Source organism: Sparus aurata, chromosome 18 (genome assembly GCF_900880675.1).
Source record: "Sparus aurata chromosome 18, fSpaAur1.1, whole genome shotgun sequence".
In the NCBI taxonomy this organism is placed as follows: Eukaryota; Metazoa; Chordata; class Actinopteri; order Spariformes; family Sparidae; genus Sparus; species Sparus aurata.
This window is the reverse complement of record NC_044204.1, coordinates 8,278,929-8,300,079: the sequence shown is the minus strand read 5'-3', so window position 1 is coordinate 8,300,079 and position 21,151 is coordinate 8,278,929. Positions and strand designations below refer to the sequence as shown.

The window sequence follows — 21,151 nt, the reverse complement described above, 5'->3', positions numbered from 1 at the left end:
TGTACAGAAAGAGGTGCCTTTCTTCTCCATACAGGACACTGTTAGTTTTAACAAAGGGAGTAATCCATGTGAGTGCAACCAGAAGTGCCTGTTGTACTCATGCTAACTGTGACTGAAGGTGGATTAGAGGCTGTGTGATTTTGACCCCTGCCCCTCTACTGTCTGCCCTAGTGTTTAGACTCGTCAGTGGGGAAGAGGAAAAGAAGCTTGGCTGTTAGCTCTTCTCAGGACCCATCTTTCTCAGGATTAAACCAGGTGTGACCTTTACCACAACACCAGCTGCCTCACAACAGCAGTTGTTGCTTTGCAATTATACCTTACTACACTTGTTAGAAATAAATTAGACCAGCAGCACCCATCTTGCACTCATAATACCCAATGTATATAGTCCTCCTCCCCGTGTACACTTCATCACAGTGGGAGGGTTAAACAAACATTCCGTCGGTGTTTTCTAGGCAGTAGCTATTGTCCATATTTGTTTTAACTCCAACTCCCAGTCCCTCCTAATAATGGCTAAAATTGGCATCTTACTTTAATTAAAAGCAGTTCATGGCTCTTTCACGTGATCTCTGTGGTCTCAGAGTAATAAACCATCAAGTGGAATTCAATTATTTAAGTAGTACTTTAAACCAAAATCAAACCTGATCTCAAAGCTAAGACCGTATTGAACAAGCAATCATACTCATAAATCCAAAAGTAGTATTATTCCAGTCCAAAAGAAAAGACGGGGATTCTCTTAAATGATATTGTTAACAATGTATATAGAACTAATTATAATTCCAATGTTATACTTGGACAGTATAAAACCACAATTTCATATTCTTTGTGAAGATGAAAGTTCTACCCTGGATCAAAAGAAATCATGCTTAATAAAATTTGCTAAACAAACAATTCTCATAAACACAAGCAAACAAGTCTGCCATGGCTGTCTTGATGGAATATGGCTGACATTGGTATCCAGGGGGCAAAACAATTAGAAAGAAACCCTCCCCATATTCCTTGTGGGTGTGGTGGAAGACAGTGCTGAACAATAGAAAAAAGAAGAAGAAAAATTTTAAAATCTATATCTCAAACTGCAAGCAGCAATTTGTGGGCTCTAGCGCTTTGGCGCGGCATTAAGAGGCAGTTGTTGTAATTTGAGTGTACATAGTCATGTCCGGGGGATTACTTTATTGAGAAGTGAAAATATTTATGGTTCACTATGAAACTGTAGTACGCCTAGTTTATTTACCAGACTCTGGAAAACACTGTGGTGCAAGGGATGAACTGATCAGATTTTTGCGATCAAAGGTCAAGGTTACTGTGACCTCACAAAAAATGTTGGCAGTAACTCAAGAATTCATACCATATGACATAAGATTTTAGATTTTATATTGAAACGTCTTCCTGGCCAGTATTCAGTGTCATAATTCAGGAACAGAAGTGGAGAATGGGACTATCTACAGGTGGCTTACCTGTAGTTTATCCATCTCGTAATCTAGGTGTTGACAGCACATTTAGGAGTTACAGCCAGAGCCTTGTGTGTAGTGAAAACTACAGGCCACAGAGCGCAGCAGTCGTGTGCCGCACTCCTGGAGCAGAAGGGGCTGCAGGGTTTCCTCCCTGTGAAGTGAGTGCTTGCAGGAATGACTTCAAAACACTGCAGGGAGGGCTATCTTAAATAGTGACTGCGGCTGCCAGTAACCTGCCATGGCTGTTTGAGGCATTTGCCACTGACTGGCTGCTGCCAATTTTTGTGCTTTCTGTCTCTCAAGTATTTCTGTCTGTATTACTGGTACAGTAATGGCAGTCGCCAATGTGGCAGCAGAGCGCCCGTTCTTTACCAAATTTTTAATGGCAACAAGAAGTCGTATGTCTGAGGCAACGATGCCTAATGACAAGTCCCTCTGAAGAAATCTCCCTCGTTCCATGAGTTTGATTACACTTAAGTGAGCACCCAATTTAAGTCCATGTGGACCAGGATGAAGCCTTGAGTTTCACTTGGCTAAAGCAGGTAAATTGAGTTTAGTGAATTTTTTGGAGATGGTTTGTTCATATTCTAATTTTAATTAGCCAATTATGTGAAATGCATCACACATATTTGCCTCTTACAGGCATGATGGTCATGGCGTTTTTGTGCCCTCAGCTGGCACTATGGGGGACAACTTAATCTGGTTTGTGTGGTGTTGATGTAAAAAAATAACCACACTAACATTGTCTCAGTTAATTTAATTCTCTACATGCCCATGGTAATTAAAAATGCATAAACTGTACGTTTTCTCCACTAAAATATGGCTATGTCTGCATCACTAAAAAATATAACGGTACAATGAAATAAAGATTTTGACAAAATATTTAAGACTGTCCATCAAAATGAGACATTAAAAGTCTAACGTATCCTCTGGTTCCCACCTTAAAACTAAGCTGATTATAGGGATCCTCTAGGCTGCCATGTTGAAGATGTGTGTGAAGCATCCATATTTTAGAATTTGTAGCTGTGTCTGTTCTGTCAGAATTGTTTTATCGACCAAGCACACTCCAGCTTCCTCTCACAGTCCAAGGTTTACGCAAGTGAGGTTAATCGGTCACTCTAAATTGTTCGTAGGTGTGAATGTGAGCTTGAGTGGTTGTTTGTCCCTATGTGTCAACGTTGTCTCTAGGGTTAAGTACCTAGTAATCTTTATGGATTTACCATGTTTTGTCTGTTCACACTGGCATTTTCTAATAAAAGAAACCTTTTATAAGAGGGCAAAGATACTAAACCTTATGCAAATTATGCAGAGAGAGAGCGTGTGTGTGTGTGTGTGTTTAATACCAGGAAGAATGTCATACTATCTTTTTCTTCACATATGATAAAACCACCATGTGAATTTGGTTAGAAGTTGCATCTTGGAAGAATGTGCATGAATTTCATAATATCTCAGTATTTGGTGCGTTCCACTTTTGCTTTAATGACAGCATGTGCTATAGCTGGCAAAGACTCCACAAGTTTGTGCAAAGTCTTATAACTCAAGTTATCCTAGCATGATTTGGCAGTGTTCCACAAAGCTTTTTGAGTTGTCAAAATGCTTGGCTTTCTAAGTTTTCAAGTTCCCCATAGGTGTTCAATAGTGAGGTGACTGTGCAGAAAAGTCCATGACAGTCGGAATTCCTTGGTCTTCTTTGTCTTCAAGTAAATTGCAAAGCTTTCAAGATTGTGTGGTGTGTTTGACGTCATAACACCACTGCAGCATCATAGCTATAACAGAGAACAGTAAGAGATTTACTCTCATGACTGTAATTAAGTATTTCACTAATTGGAGAAATACTTAAACAAAGACAATTCAAGTACATCCCCTGAAAATGGCAAAAACTAAGCACTAAATTGAAAATGGGTTTCTTCCTGTTGGATTATGGCACCAAGAGGCTCTTTTGGGACATCTGGATATGATGCACATACCTACTAGTTTTGATACAACTAATGGAAATATACCACACGTTCAAAGTTTGTAGGGGGTGCTATTGAGCACACACCCTTGCCCAACACTAGGAATGTCGATGGTTAACTATTCATTGGTTAACCAGAGAATGTTTTTGACCAATTATGCATGTTGGTATACAATTACCTTTGCAAACAGACACACACACACACTATCTGCTAACAGCTTAACTAGAGCCACTTACGTAAATAGTGAAGTGTGCAAAAAGAAGCTTTCCTCCAGAAAGGCAACAAAGTTCAATGCAAGTTAAAACATTACTATAGCACTATAATGCTGAACTGCATTAAGAACAAGCACGCTGCTACCATGGCCGAGTATGCCACACAGCCAAGGATGACGTTGCTGCTAGAAGGGGGTAAATGTGAACACGTCGGTTGGAGGATATGCACTACTCGAAAAGATAAGGTAACACTTAATCATCACATGATGATGATAATGATAATACATCTATTTTATATAGCCCTTTTCAAGGTACATGAAGACACTTCACAGGGTGAAAAGTCAATTTAAGTTCAGAGATATCGATCAAAGAAGGTCTGCTGTGTCTCCCAGCACTGTCTCAAGGGCATGGAGGAGCTACCAGGAGACCAGCGGTTACACAGGGAGAGCTGCATAGTGCCGTAGAAGGGAATCAAACAAGCAGCAGGGCCTGTATCTGCTCCTTTGTGCAAGAAGGAATTGGGGGAGCACTGCCAGAGCCCTACTAAGTGACCTCTAGCAGGCTGCTGGTGTGCATGTTTCTGACCAAACTGTCAGAAACAGACTCCATGAGGGTGGCATGAGGGCCCAATGTCCTCGAGTGTAACTTTGGGCTCACAACCCAGCACCTTGAAGAGGTGATTTGGCATGCTAGAGAATACCGGAATTGGCAGGTCCGCCATTGGCACCCCATTCTCTTCACAGATAAGAGCAGGGTCACACTGAGCTCATGTTATAGGTGTGACAGTCTGGAGTCACTGTGGTGAACGTTATGCTGCCTGTTACAGAATCCGGCATGACTGGTTTGGCAGTGGGGCAGTGATGGTCTGGGGAGGCATGTCCTTGGAGGGTTGCGCAGACCACCATGTCATAGCCAAGGGTACCCTGACTGCTGTTAGGTACTGGGATGAAATCCTCAGGGCGGTTGTTGGATCTTAAGCTGGTGTACCCTGGGTACACCTTGCTACAACCAAGACTTGTATCAGATGTCAATTTTCACAACTGCTGTTTTATTATGCCATAGTTAATGTGACCAGCCAAAGACAGGGGCACTAATAATAATCCTTAGAAAAACAATGGGGTTCTACTTGGTCTGTACTCAGGGCCCTTATAAACCAATACAAATAAATTGGGTTCTTCATCCCCCACAGGTCTTGAACCCTGACAATCTTTGATTAGGAATGTGCTGGGTTTCTAAAGATGTAACAGCTGGTAAAAGGAATGTGGTCAATCATCATAACATCTTTCTTTGTTGCCCCTCCTTTGTATGTTCATTAAATAAAGCACATTTCCCCTCCAGCTCCAGTTAGCTGCCGTCAACATTACAATATATAATCAGCCCACATTGGAGGTCAGCTCTGCAGGTTGCTGCTGCACTCATGTTGATAAACTTGTGTGAAGATCATTAAATTTTGTAACCCCAAAAGTTTAAAGAGTAATATCTTGTCAGTAAACTGCCCTTCGTCAAAGCAGAATGCAGTGTGATAACCGGTGTGTCCCTTTGAAGATCTGGCTCTGCAGCAAACTCTCTTCCAGAGATAACCAGGTCTGCATAGCGAAGTGGTGGCTCTGCTTCTCTCCACTTTATCCTGTTCTCCCCACTCAGAAAAGCTCATCACACATATGACAATTTTACACCGAAGGTTGAGGCTGACAATAAACTCATTACTCAAGAGATTCTGGTTGTCTCTCTTTCTCCCCTGGGAACTTTCTTCCCTCTCCTCTTCCTTGTTTGTTTATAAAATAAAGTACATTTACCCTACAGTTCCAGTCCACTACGGCAGATCACTGCTGCAATTAGGTTAACAAACTGGAGTGGAGATGAATCCACTTTATATTCCTAAACACTTCAGAAGGTTAGGGTCTGCATCCCTTTCCTCCAAAGCCGCTTGGCTCTCTGCAGATTTTTTGCTGAAAGTTCATTATATCTTTCTTACGCAGTTACAAATAGTCTTTATATTGACTTTATGTAATCTTGCCAAGTGAAAATTTGGTTTGTGTTTGGTCTTAACATACCATTACAGTTGATAATCGTTTTTTTACGTTCAAGGTGGATTTTACATGAATATACTCTAGTCAGGGATATTCACATCAGTATTTGTGTCGTTCTTTGTGTCCTACTTAATGTCAATACAGTGAAAAAAATTTTAAAAAGAAATTAAAACTCATGTCATATTTAATAAGTTGGCATCGGACATAGGCACAGCCCTCAGCATATAATTTTGTACCCTGATGAACCCAGAATCCATATGGTTGCTTTCATTGTCCAGAGAAACCAACATATAGGCTGGTTGTCTAGCTACCACAGGTAGTGTGGTGAGGTTTGGGTGGGTTTCATGTCTTTTGGTCTTATTTCTTCTTTTAAACGTGTGTGTGTGTGTGTGTGTGTGTGTATGTGTGTATGTGATCACTGAGCACAACTTTGATGTTTAATGTCCTTAAACTATTAAGGATTGCGGATGACATCTTTCAGTTTGATTGGAAAACATCAGAATTGGCAACATAGTATCACCACATATCACACCCTCTGAAATGAGAATGTGACATAATTGTTGTCAGGTCCAACAAAAAAGTAACCAGCTTTAGAAAAGCAGTTCTTTAATGGAAAGTATGTCAATATATTGTTTAAAATTTAGACTGGGCAACTGTACTTCACTGCTGAAGCGCTTAATTGTGTTTATAACTGTCTTTCATAAACTTTCTGCGAAGAATTAGTATTTCAGCAATTAAAAAGGAATTTGGCTTAAAATGACCTGTGTCTAATGACAATGTATTGAAATGCAATAAGAATAACTTAAATTGTTCATATTTTACAACAATTACATAGAGGTGAAAAGGGTCTGTTGCATCTCACACAGAACACATCTGGAACTTTGCTTGTATTTCTATGAGCAGGAGTACTGTTGCTGTATTTAAATTTCTCAGGTGACCTTTTTAGGGATGTAGTCATCACACTTGCTACCATGCAAAAATTAGTACTGTCACAAAGATCTCCTCATCTATATAATAATATTTTAGACATTTGTGTTTTACAGCAGGGCTTGGCTAATTTCCATGTCTAAAATGAAGAAAATAACTTGAAATAATTTTGTGTGTCTTCATTTCTGATTAACTTCTGGATAATTATCACTGTTTTGTGGGGTGTCACTAATGGATAATCACCATGTGTTTTGTCCCTCTCTGTCAGTTGTTCCTTATTGACTTTGGTTTGGCGAAGAAGTACCGAGACAACCGAACAAGACAGCACATCCCCTACAGAGAAGACAAGAACCTGACTGGCACAGCACGCTATGCCTCCATCAATGCACACCTGGGCATTGAACAGAGGTCTGTGCATTTCAATATTTGATTCTTAAAGACATACTTTTAAAAGAAACCAGAAACAAGTTTTTTCTGTTTAGAAAAAAAAACATGTGGTTAAGTGGTTCCAATAAGACTGGAGTTGGTTTGCAGAAAAATTTGCAGTTCATCCTGGTCTTACAACACGCTTTCAACCAGCTTTTCACAATTTCTTGTTTTTTTTAATTTTTTTATATAGTTATTGAAATATATGCTTAACATTATATTTGTTGTGTCAGAGAGGCAGCCTTGCCCTGCTTGTGTACTCAACAACTAACATTATTGTCTGCAGTCGCCGTGATGACATGGAGTCACTAGGCTACGTGCTGATGTACTTCAACAGAACCAGTCTGCCTTGGCAGGGATTAAAGGTATGATATTATAAATGACTTTGCCGGTTGGAATGATCTCAATCCACACATTTCCATGAACATTTTTGTTTGTTTTTAATAAATATTATGTGTCCTATGATATGCATGTATATCAATCCTGTTGCTGACTTATGATGAACACAATGTTTTTAAATCTTTGTTACTTAAATAGGGTCATTGATCCATTTGACATGTCCAAGTCAGAAGTACAGTGGGCAGTATTTCCTGTGGGGCAGTGAACCACAATGTGTGGATCCATTAGTAAAGATCCTACTACTTGTCTGCAAGACTCACTGTTCTCTGCCTGATGTTGTAATGTTGGTCCTATGTGCATCTATTGTTTTTCTAAGTTTGGTGTGTGGAGTGGCAGCCCCCACTGCAAACACCTGGTCTGGCAACACTTCCTATCAACTGTGTTGTCAAGCAAGAGAGAGAGAACAGTAGAAAAGTGGCAGTGAATGAAAGCAGAGCAGAGGGAATAAAGGTTACAAGTATTGTCAATGGAGGGTACACTATAGGTCACAGTGCGTCAGTTAATAAATGCAGCAGACTAGTCTAGTCTTTCCCAGATGTTTAAAAAGTTATGGGGGGGTTACTCCAAAAACCTTTATCTCGCATTTATGTACAGTTACGTACAGATACAAAGTGTAATATACAAAAGTCTTTTGGTGGAAATGCAGCTTAAAGCATACAGAGTAACAGCTGATTATGAATAGGTCCAGTTTTAGTTGAGTGCGCATTGATAGGTCCACCTTATATAGGCTACACCTGGTGTATGAAATGGCTTTATCCTCACTACACTGGATTAGTAAAACTATGATGATTTTGCTCATGTCACATCACATGTCAACGGTTCTGGAAGAGGGGTAGGTCAAGTGCTTGAGTAGAGTAACAAACTTGTTGCACAGCAACAATAACCACATTTAATCAGCAAACGGATCAAATGATTAATTGTGGAATGTTTTCGTTATTGCTGAGTAGGGCTGCACGATTCTGGAAAAAATGTGAATCACGATTTTTTTGCTTAGAATTGAGATCACGATTCTCTGGCACTATTTTTTTCACAAAATGTTTATTGCACTGATGAACTTGAACAAAACAAAAAAAAACATTGTAGTATGGCAGAGGCATACTACTATGCCTCTGCCAAAGCAATGTTTTTTTTGTTTTGTTAGTTCTATCATTGGATGAGAAATGATTTTTACAAAAGTAAAAAAAAAATTAGTCTCCAAGATGAGAGGGCATCCTCTAATACCTCATGTTGTACAGTGTTTATTGGGGCAGTAGCTTTGGCTAGGTGATATGTGATAGCTGCTGTGATCGGCTTTCTAAAACGGAGGCATAATATTCTTCCTTTTCCAAAAGCCGCCTCAGAGGTAGGCGTAAACATGTGACGTGATGTGACGTGAAGCCCAAAGTTGGGCTGCGAACAGTTGACAACAAATTTGTCTTCAAAATAAGAGCTTTACATTGCACCCCATTGGAGTTTAGAACTGGGTTCTTAGCGGGGGGCTTTTAATTTGAAAGTAGCGACCGTTCCTAGCTTGTCGCTACAACAACAAGCTAGCAGTCGGGGCGGAAATAAGTGTACCGTCCGAGACAGCAAATCGGCGGACCAAAACAGACCCCCAATTTGCCACCCTCTGTCTAAAACCACGGACCGAGCCGCCAAAAGGACGGGCAGATTGGCGGCTTGCTGCCCTGTCTAAAAACGGCGTCTCACTCACTCCTTCCAAACACTTAACTGCAGGTGGGCTTCCTCCACTGAATCACGTATTGTAAAGACGCTTTACCACAGGTTGAAGGAGGAGGCAGCGGCCGTGCTGCGTTTGGGGGCGCTTCAAACAATCTGGGAGGAAAATAGGAGCATTTGTTTGTGATTCGGCTCGAGATATAAAATGCTTCAGAATCGCTGTGTGTAGAAATGAGATCACGTGTATGTGTGAATCGAGATCGCGATTTTTTTTACCGATTTTTTTGTGCAGCCCTATTGCTGAGGATAAAATGTTACCACCAGAAATGCTATACCTGATGTTTCACATAATATACAATGATGGTCATTGTCAGGCTGCCACAAAGAAGCAGAAGTATGAGAAGATTTCAGAGAAGAAGATGTCCACACCTGTTGAGGTCCTCTGCAAGGTAAGAACCTGTTAAACATTGACAGTGGAAAGTTATAAAGTTAATTCACATCCAAACAAACAAATGAACTTTATGGGTATCTTTTCAGGGTTTTCCAGCAGAGTTTGCCATGTATCTGAACTACTGCCGTGGCTTGCGTTTTGAAGAGGCTCCAGACTACATGTACCTGCGCCAACTGTTCCGCATCCTCTTCAGGTAAACACATATACACAAACGTAAGCATAGTAGGCACATTTTGCAGTGGTTAGTCTTGCAGAATTACCGTTACTAATTGAGGTTTGTCGTCTTTACTACTTGTAGTTATAGAGGGAGTGTCTTTGTCAGTAGTCTCTCAAGTGTCCAACATTTTCTATATTAACTGCTGCAGCTTCCCTGGACTTTATGGCACAGTAATCTCAGCCATGGAAACTCACAGACCAATTGCATGTTTTGTAATCCTTGAAATGTATACATTAGGTTGGCTGAGTATCAATACCTAACATTTGATGATCTTCAAAGAGAAAGTATCGAAGTCCGCTTTATTTTTTGAAGATCATTAAATGTTAGGACGGGTCTCTTCCTGCATGTTCATATGGGGCGGGGGCAGGGTTTATAATGTCAAGTAAAGCAAATAAACTAACATGTCATGCTAAAGTTTTTTTGCTGCTTGATACTGTGGCTACTCCATACCAGCTGATCTAGGCCTCCAAGTTCATTTCATGGATTTTATTGGATACTTTTTTATTTTGTATTTTTCATTTTCATTGGGGTTTGTGGAGTTAAACATGTAGCTGAAGATGGTATCAAAATTGAAAATAGTATTTCTGATACAAATGTATAGAAAACACAGAAGGCTAATGAAAATACAAATATTAAAAACAAACTGTTGACAAACCTAACCCAAAAATAATTATGCAAGCCATTATGTGTTCGGGTTGTCTGTCAGTACATGCGTCCGGGCCATTCCTGTGAATGCAATATCTCAAGAAACGCTTTGAGAAATTTTCTTCAGACACCACTTTTGAATCCAATCTGATAGAACCTGTACATGCACAAGTAATGCAACCATCAATCGGATTATCTAGGTGTTTTAATCCGACTATGAGAAATCCGATCCGGTCCGATCTTAGTCAGACTAAGGTGTATACATGCATCTTAAAAATCCGATCATAGTGGGTCTAACCCAATAATTAGGTTTTCTCAAGTGTTATGTAAACGCACTGAATGTGTGGGAAACACTTGATATTTGGTTTCCCATATTGCCTTGGGAGAGTATATAGACCAATCAGATGTTTATTCAGTTGTTCACCAATGGAACGCTCATCTGACTAATCATCCGTGGTTGACGGTGACAAACATTTTTTTTCTCAAACAAAATCACGAACATGTACATGCACAATAAAGTAGCCCTGGCCCTGACAAGGAGCTTCATACTGCAACAAGATAATGCCTGAGTTATGGGCACAAATACATCAAAAAGTATCATGTTACAAAGAACAAATATACTTCCTTATCATATATATCAAAATAAAACACAAGTTACTTTTAAATTGACTTAAATTGAGTCATTATTTTATTTTGTCTTTGTGTTATGTGTAGTTTATGATTAAAGAAAGTTGGCGTTTATCTGTTCTTTTAGCTTCTGATGTCGCCTTCTCTGATTTTGATTCAAACATTGACCATGTCAGTGGTTCAATTAGAATAATTCGTCTGTCATTTATGATTAACTGATAATTGATAAATAAGGCAGACGATAAAAGAAAACTGCTTTTAATTTGCATCCCTAATCCTGTTTGACTTTGCCCTCTGTCTCTTGCCTCTTACTTTTCCGCCGCCCATCCTTTCACAAACTATTTCAATCAGCCCATTGTTGGGAATGTTGTGTTGATAATTTGTTTCTGTGTTTTTTAGGACTCTGAACCACCAGTACGACTACACATTTGACTGGACCATGCTGAAACAGAAAGCAGCCCAGCAGGGGGCCTCCTCCGGGGGCCAGGGCCAGCAGGCACAAACCCCCACAGGCAAGCAAACTGACAAACCCAAGCCTAACATGAAAGGTTAGTAGCAAACAGCCAAGCGACGTTTTTTATGGACACCAATTGCTCATATATTCATTCAGTTTTGTACTTTAGATATTGTTTTATTCCCTAACCCACACCCCAGTGCCCCTTTTTTAAGAGAGAGTACAAATGCCAAATTGGAAATCTAAAGCAAATTCAGCTTATTATTCCTGTTGGAATGATGAAGTCAGACAGCATTAATTTTGAGGAGGCACCCTAAAAAAAACTGAAAATCCAAAATGGAATACTTTGACACAATTGGTCTGTCTTGCAGAAGCAAAGACGTCCTTGGGGAATTTGACTACTAACTTTGCTGTCATGCTATTCTATTCCTTTGTTGGGACTGGACAACGGGCTCTCTCCATGGTGACATTGCATTAATGCTGACCAACTTGCTCTGATCACACATCTATGATTCTTCTGCAGTCTGTTTTAACATTCCCTCTTCAAGCTGAAAAATATCTTAATTTATCCCTCCTTACTTAACATGTTTTTCCCTCTAACTACTTGACTGCAGTATTAATGATCCAAGCAGATGGAGACAAGGTGTTGGTAAATAAGAACAACCTGAGGAATGTTGATCCCTCGGGACTGTCATAAAGGGTACACCATTGATGTCACTGTATGCAGATGTTGCCACAGTCACTGTCCTGAGTGGCAAACATGAGGTCAGTTCTGCCACTGTGCATTCACATGGAAAATGTAGCAAAAATGGCACAACAGGGCCATCTGGCCATCTCAGGAAGAGCCACAGAGGAGGGATCCCTCTCCCAGGATGGACAGACATGCAGTAGATGTCGCATGAACAGAACAACAAAATCCGAATTTACAGTTTGTAATTACAGAAAATCTGATACAAATGATATACTCTATGCAAAGTGTGCAGATCCAGCAGGATGACTGAACAGGCCAAAGCAAGGCCCGATGGTTAGGGTTAGGAGATGGTAAAACAGAGGATAGAAATTATCCAGTGGAGCCAATGGTACGATGATCCAGATCCATCAATGTGTGAGGCAGTAGGAGTCGGGGGAGAGGGATGTTCCCAGGGGCTGTAGTCCATCTGGAGGGAGCTTGAATAAATAGAGAGGAGGAGGAAACTATAGAGAGTGACAGTGAGATAGCGACACAGCTTGCAGCTTGTGGGAACGGAAAACAAAAACAAAAGTTTAGAGAAATTTTAATCAGAATAAACAGATTGCTTCTCGTTGGCATGAAAAAGCAAATTCTAATACTATAGGTAAGAGACTGATTGAGACTGACCCACTGAATAAGCTAGCAATCAGAGTGAACAACGAATTAAAGGTTAAGTCAAAGAAGTAAGTTTTGAGTTTTGATTTGAAGGCGTCAGTAGAGTCAGATTGTCTGATGTCAACTGAGAGGTTATTCCATAGGAAGGAGGCACAATAGGGATGATGACCTTATGATTACCTGAGTTGCAGCCGAGTTATAGCAGGAGAAACCGTATGGTATCCATGTCTTTGTCTTGTGCAAGCTGGACTAGCAGTCACATAATTACTCCTTGTTGCTTGCATACATTGCATCATTCCATCTCTCTAGGTCAGTGTTACCATCAAGCTACCAGTGACCGAAATCGCTGTTCTACAGACCTCACAAATGACCAAACTTCTGGAGATGTTTTATTATTTAAAAAAAAAAATCTAAATGTCTTCCAAACTTCACACTTAATGGTGCATTGACAACCGTGTCAGCATTGTCAGACAAGTTGTTTCTGTTTATCCCCCGCAAGCATGGATCGAATAGCAACGGAGGCTATGTGCTAACGTTACTTTGGTAAAAGGGAAGCAGGAGGAATTTTTGCAGCTAAGGTAAGCTGATTTTTAACTTTAAAATTAGACTATCAACAGAGTGATAGTACATTTATATCGATGCAGGGCCCGCACAGCAAGTACTGAACTTGACCTCTGGGCCCTGTTAAATCATGATTTAAAAGGCTCCCCCCATCAGAAAGTGCAAAGAAATTGTGTCATCCCTCAGATTTGCCATAAGGCATGTGGGAGAGAATATGAAAAGAGTTTTGTTGCTGCTCAATGCACCGAATGTTACATCTCCATGGTCGTTTATTGTATCTAGTTAAAACTGTTCGGTTTTGGACTTTAAAAATTGGCTTGTTTAAAAAAAAGAGGTATAGGCTATATACTGTCCAGCTGTGTTAACAAGACAGACAAACAGACTGGAGAGAGATTAACTACAACCTAGCACGGTTATAGACCACACATTTATCTGACAGCTTTTCCTCGAAGTCTTTCTCGGTGTTTTTTTCTTTCCATCACCAGAGGAAATGGCTAGTTTTGCCTCATTGATGAGAGTGCATGTGCAAGTTCAGAAGGGGGTACATTGCAGTCCTGCGTTTGATCCAAGGGAATACATTCATTGTTTGGTGTTTTCTTGTGTACCTTACTGCCACCTGTTTTTCAAAATGTATTTACCTTAGGCAATACACCTTAATCAACGTTTTGGTTTACAAATCAATCAGCTAATGGCTAATTTTCATCCAAACGGAATCCAATGAATTGCTTTTAAGTTTCAAGCTTTCTTTTTAGTTCTTCTGTCTTATCTGTCTGTGTAGGTAGGCATATGTGTGTATAGTCTCACATTCACCTAGTATTCAGAAACTCTCACTTTCTCACAATCTAACAGGAAAATGTCACAAATCAGTTAGATTGCTGTTGCTACTGTTAAGCTTGTGTGATTCCCTTTATTACCAACAAAATCTGTATACAAATAGAAAGATTTCTGATACGTACTGGAACGATGGTTATAATGAAAATCAGAAACTGATTATTACAGAAACGTTTATTACTAAGTGTTGACATCAAACAGTTTTGTGGAGTTGGCATGTTCTCCCTGTGCTTACATGGGTTTCCTCTGGGTACTTGAGTTTCCCCCACTATGAAAACATGTATACCAGGTTCATGTTCAAATTCATCTGTCAGTGTCATTGACCAAGAGACTGGCTAAGATTTGGAGTTGGTACCCAAGCACTGTCGTTGGCTGCCCACTGCTTCTCCAGCATGGGATTCAAAGCGTAGGGCCAGTTTTTTGTTCCAGCAGAGACAGGAGTCCTTTTCTCACACATGCATCCGCTGACTGTGTATAATCAAATGGATGCAGGTATAATGTGTTGTGAATGAGATCTGGACCCACCCCACCATCCTGGAAAATGTCAGAGTTACATTTTTTCGCTCCAAATTACATAATCGCATGGACATATATTTGATGTAATATTTAAAGAATATTTTAGTATTTTGAGAATTCCAGAAAAACATTGGGCTAAGAATAACTAATGTTGGCTGGCTAGCTAATGACATTCATGTAATTTAGGATCAAAGTTGTATCTTTTTATTAGGAATGCACAATATATATCAGATCTGTTCATGGAAAATGTATATTATCAGCTATTGGCCAATAATGAAAATTGCCTTATACTACAAAGTTGTCATATTGCCATACTCTTCACACTTCACAACTTCCTACCTTGTAATTGGGAGTCTCTTACATGGTAACACATGTGTGATATGACAAAGTAATGATGCGGCCCAAGCTGTCAAAGTCGTTTGTGTGCTGATTTGCAGCATGACAAGGGGGAAAAAGAATAAATGATTAAAATAATGAGTGACAGGATGGATTACAATGAAAGGGTAGCGAGGATTATTTTTGCAGCAAAAATGTGGAATGGCCTGTTCATATGATGGTTTAGCAATGACAACTCAGTTACAAATACTAAAACACTTGTCTGTACATATTCTTACAGTAACTATAGGCCCCATTCCCATAGATGCATAATGACACTGGGTTCAAAGCGCTACTGCGGTTGACAGCAGAGAAGAGGGGGGAGATGAGAGTGTCTGCACTCATTGGCTTTACCTCTTTCCTGGCTCCCCCCACCCATCTGAAGCAACACCCAGATATTTAGCCTGTTTGATATCCAGGGGGGCATCTGTGACACTTCGGCGAGCAGTCCCAAGCTCCTGGATCACATATTTGAACAGTTGACCCCCCAGTGTTGAGCAAGTTACTCAGGAACTATGATAAGTTACAGTTTACGTATTACTTAGTTAAAAAGTGATATTTCTTTATTTGGTATTATTAGTAATTAGTTACGTTAATTAAGACAGTGATTCACAGTTCATCTAGTCACCTGCCTACTTTTTTAAAATGTGCAAACCACCAGTTTGTGGACTGTAAATGGACTTACAGTAGAGAACAAACTGCAGTAGTGACAAATATATTCCCACAATTATTTACTTGTTACAGTAACATAATATATACACCTTTCCCAGTATATTGCTGGCCACATTATTAGTATTGTGGTAGTGCTAGCAGTAATGTGGGCTGCACATGTGATGGGAGAATGCACTGTACATGCAGAGGGTTTTAATTTGACTGAGTTCCAGCTTATGTGATGGAAGACTATGATGCTGAATGGTCTAAATCAAATGAGCAATATTTCAACCAAAACATGCCATAAGACCTGGTATTTCTATTTATGTGTGAGCAATAAGGATTGGTACTGAAACCCGGTATTAAAAGAGACCTCCGGCGAAATTTAGAAGAAAAGAATGGCGTGCTTACCGCTACATTACCACAGTGCATTACCTGATGACATGATTCTACTCAATAATACGTTTGACCACAATGTGCTCAGCAATGGCAGAGTGGTGCTGTCTGTTTTTCGGTTGATTGACAGGAAGCCATTCTATGATGTGTGATGTAAAGTGTTGATATGACTGCTTTGGCTGATAATTAACTATAACAGCTCTTCTATGAACTTAGTTGAATGAAATAAAGATGTGTAACATTAAGTTATAAGTTAGTCTTATTGCATATGCCTGTAAGTGAAACATACAGTCTTGCATATATGTAATAATGTTAATTAGCTGTGGAATAGTGGCAGAACTTAAACAAATGGTGCAGGTGTATGGCATATAACTACATAGTTTTCAGTCGGCTTTGTGTATTGCCACTTCTAAATCCCCTCTGATGCGTATCTTCGTTACATTGTTTGAGGGAACTATAGGTAACTGTATACTTGAGAACCATCAACTGGGACCAACTGGAACAGGAGTAGTGCTACGTTGAACGGATCAGACAGGACAGGTCATAAGAACTATGATTCTGATTAATAAGTGATGGAGTGTGGGTGGGTGAAAGAAATCAACTTTAATAAAGAACATATTTATAACATAACTAGCAATGGACTCGAGCAGCAGAAACATGCAGTGCATCGCCCCTAAGAGAGTTGATGCGCACATGCTACAGTTGTGAACCTGCCTATGAAGGCACATCTTACAATATGAATACTGAGGCCTCTATATAGCAGATCAGCCACTGTGACGCTTTTTACTGCTCCAAGATTGGGCAGCAGAGCCCCTGATCTCACCTTATTTAAAGACCACTGGAATAAAACAAAACACATGCGCTGCACTGTGCACCACCTCAGCTGGCAAAAAGATTGGCCCTGATGCTGGAGGATGGCTGCAGATTATGTTTTTAATATGTTCCTCATCAAGTATGAATTATTTGATTGGATTATTTATAATTCAAAATCTGTGCACACAGATTTTGAATCCGAGAGCATGGTTAACAAATCTGATTGCATGGATTTCCGAATCCATTTTTTTCTTCTCCCAGGTGACCCCAGACGGGCTCCGTAAATACGGATTAAATCAATTGGCAAATAAAACGCCCTCTCTTGTTCAAGAAGGACGAGGGGGAATCTCAGGGCCTCAGTCTGGACTTCTTACATGTGTCACCTGGTGGCTGTTGGTGTGTGCTGAAGGTATTGCAACATCAGCTGGATAAAATAATTTCTCTTCAACAAAAACAGAACGAAAAGAACCGATAATATTCCTAACCATCATGTTTAACTGTGGCTTTGAACACTGTAGTATCATTCTCTCTCCTGTTGGTCTCCTTGTGTACAACCTCTTGTTACTGCCGCAAGTCTTTAACTTGGATTCATCAGTAAATGGGACCACTTACCGGTCTTCCACTGTGAAATTCTGGTATTTAATGCCCACCTGAAGAGTTAAGTCTTGTTTCTATCCTAAGAAGTGGTTTAGACAGTGCTTTTGCTGATGGGAGTTTTGCATTCTTTATTTAGCAAATTCTGTATTTGTGATGAATATGCTTTTGTTATACAGCATGGTAATGAGCCCAAACAAACCAAAGCTTGCACAAACTACTTTAAGACCAAAGAAGATCAAGTTGTCCTGACAGACTGACTTTCCTCGAGCAAAGGTTAAGTGTATGCTGTTATTAAAGTGGGGCGAAATTCCAAATACTAAGATGTTGTAAAATTCAGGGCACCAAATGCTAAGATATTCTGATATTCAAGAGCTTTTTCGTAGATTCAACTTTTCACCCCTATTTTTAAGCTAATGTAATCATTTGTAATGAAATAAATATAATTAAACTCGAAAGAAAGGAATTGCATTCTGACCCAACTGTGTATATATAGATGCACCCACATACATTGTACGCTCCCTCACTCTCTTCGACAGGACCACTGAAAGTGTAGTTACCCTTCAATTCTCTAGTTTATCAATTAAGTGTTGGGGCACACTAGGTCCACTTGCACCATACGGTGTTGAAGCACGATTGTCCCTCCTCCCTAATCCCCCCGCTGGCCTGCATTCACATTGCTCCAGCCACAACTGGGCCTGAGCACAGTACCCTCTTGTACATGTGATTATACGTCATGTCCACGTCGTGTGCCCGTGCTGGAGCACGGTACTGACCTCACACTAAAACTGGCCTTGGAGGTCAAACGTGCTTGGACATGCTAGTGCCAAGTGCAAAAGCAGTCTTAGAGCTACACCTGCAGACTGGAGTCTCTACTAATTAAGTTACAGCAGACTCATCTGAACAGGTCCAATGAAATGGCTGTATCCTAAATATCCCTTTTAAACTATGATAATCTGGTAATAGGCTGGTTATCTCACCTTGCCAACGTGTCGACTCCTGCCAAAGACCGCCATGGCAAATGATAACAAAGAAAACAGTTCAGATAAGATATCCTAGGACCAGGGAGAGGTGAAACGGTTATCTCTGCCAAAGTTGTCAGGTCTGGGCTAAGCCTGACTAGCCTGGGGGCAGGTTGAGCAGGCACTGCAGCATTTTTTTCAAAAGCCTTATTCAAAGTTAAGAGAACTGTGCCTTGAGATTGTCATACCTCAAGGTTTCTAGCGTTCTCATGCAAGGAATGTAGGAGCAGTACAGGGTGCGGTCTCACAAATGTTTTGTCATGCTTGTCTGATTTGCAATGTTTAAGGAAGCAAAAATAAGTACAGTATATGAGGAAAGGGTCTCAAGGCCGCAACCATGTTACAGGCACCATCAGTACCCGATGTGGTAACCTTTCCTTTGATTTTCCATTCTTTTATGATTTCCTGAAAATTATCAGCACATGCCTCAGCATAGTCGTCCTCTTTTTCTCTTTTCATCACAGTGCAGATTGCAGGTTCCATTCTTTATCAGTGATGTGCCACCTGGTTTAGTGTAAATCAGTTAACCAACACATCAACAAATAATGTGCCAGGGCAGCTGTTCTACATACATACTGTAATTAGGAAATACATTCCATTTCCACAAGGTAGTGGATACAAAAAATTAAGTGTTAAATCTGGCTATTCAATTTACGATACTACAGAGGAGTCCATCTTGACTTGCGAGGAGGGATGTTTTCTGCGAGGAAGTTCACTTAAGTCTCGGTTGGGAGGACGTTTTTTCATTACAAGTTTCCAGAGACAGTACTACAACAACACAATAGTGCCAGGTGAAAAACACACACTGTTGTTTGGTCCTTTTAACGTTGCTTTGTGGGTCATTTGTCTTTGATTTGATGAGTGAAGGATCAGCCTAGCTGTCAGACTGTGAACACCATCAGACTAACACACCCCTGATCCACGCCTCCAGCTTTTCCATTCACATAATTGCCGGCTCACCTCTGCTGTGGCTCTGATACTACATCCGGAGGCGCATGAGAGCTGCAGCGAAACTGTCCCCACTTGCATCTGTAACTTTCACACAGACAGTGATGCAAGAGTTGGTGCGTGATTCCCACACTGAAAGGGCAGTGTGGATGGAGCTAGTGTTAGTCTGTGACTTCTGCATACTAGCGTCTGTACATACATCAGGCAAGAAGTTATCTTGACAATTATCTAGACTCTTGTTTTCTCAAACCAAGTTCTTCTCAATAATGTATGTTTATTGTGCTTATTTTAACACTGAGATTGGCCACCATGAATATTGCTAATCACTTTTTTATTTGTTGGCAGCATCCCAAAAGAATTCATATGAAGTTTAATTTCAACTTTGCTGAGTGTTCTTCCTTATTGTCTTTGCAGCCAACATTTTGATGAGGAAAACAGCAAAAATCTTGAAGTTTTTTAGTTTGATGTTGTCTTGAAAAAAGGCAAGAAGATTGGGAAATTTAAAGAACATTTTCAAAGGTGCTTAATACAACTGGATAGTGTGGTCAGATGACCTGATACAGCTATGGAAAGTGAATATCGACTGGTGCAAGAAAGTGACTTTAAACTGGGATACCAAACAGCCTTAACCAATTTTTTCTTGGGTATAACCTCTGTCATGATTTTCTCCCAAGCACAAGGAGATTTTTCCTATCCTCCTATGTACCATTCTTCTCTGTCACTTGTTTTGTAACTGCTCCAATCCACTAAGCAAGGGGTGTGGCTTTTCAGCTGGTGTCTGCCATCACTGTCTGTGGGTTTCTGAACACTGAGGTAATTATGCTGACTGTATTTCTCTTTGTGTGTCTGTAGGTTTCTGAGTGGTCTCTGCCTAGGCGGAGCTGCAGAAGTGTTGGTGACCAGGACCAACAAGTCTCTCTTCCTGGACAAACGACGAACAGAAAGTCTGTGTCTCTCCTTCCATAATAACTATCTATGTAATGGAAATGTATAGATTTACACACTGTGCTGTGTTATCTATATATTCATAATGTATATATAATAAAACTCTGCACTCCGAAAGAAAAGAAGAGTGAAAAAGAAGGTTTTTTGGATGTGGAGGCTTTAGCCCCCTGCCCCACCCCAAACACACATAGACCCCTCCCTTCATCCACCCCAGTCTCTGTCCACCTTTCAATGTTGACTTTTTGTAAGATTTCTTTGGAAACTGAAGTTAAGAAGATTGTCAGCTGACCCCCTGTTTTCTCTTGCAGTGGAAACATCTCAAAGCATCTCTTCCTGTCTTCACTCCTTCATTATTTCACTCCCTCACTTCTTTTACCACGCAAATGTTAAAACATATAAACCTGAACTCTTTTCTCCTTTTTTTTTGTTTCTGAAATAATTGAATGATGCAACCCTGGATGTTATTTACTAAAAAATCAAAAATGTTGGATTGTTTCTTTTTTGTTTTCCTATGGTGATTAGGAGTTTGCCTGTTGACAATATAAGCAGCTCATGGCAACAGTCAATGATAGAATGATACTCTGGCTCTCTCCCTCTGTCTTTAGAGCTCTGAATCATTATTATTATTATTATTATTATTAAATCTGTTGTAAAACCTATGGTCTTCTCCAAAAATACCAATAAAAACATGACATAACCTC

General features: G+C 40.1%; 1 protein-coding gene across 5 annotated transcripts in view; it reads left to right on the top strand.

Moving 5' to 3' along the window:
• csnk1a1 (casein kinase 1, alpha 1) overlaps positions 1–21,151 on the top strand; it is a 46,455-nt gene extending 25,304 nt beyond the window's left edge. The window contains exons 5-11 of one of the 5 annotated variants that reach the window (XM_030395835.1): positions 172–255; positions 6,844–6,983; positions 7,288–7,366; positions 9,434–9,508; positions 9,597–9,703; positions 11,399–11,511; positions 20,358–21,151. In XM_030395835.1, coding sequence (XP_030251695.1) covers positions 172–255; positions 6,844–6,983; positions 7,288–7,366; positions 9,434–9,508; positions 9,597–9,703; positions 11,399–11,511; positions 20,358–20,365 — 606 coding nt within the window. In that variant the 3' untranslated portion in view covers positions 20,366–21,151. Of the gene's footprint in view, positions 1–171; positions 256–6,843; positions 6,984–7,287; positions 7,367–9,433; positions 9,509–9,596; positions 9,704–11,398; positions 11,553–20,357 lie in introns of those variants that run through there. The other 4 variants (XM_030395833.1, XM_030395837.1, XM_030395836.1 and 1 more) reach the window with 4 other exon arrangements.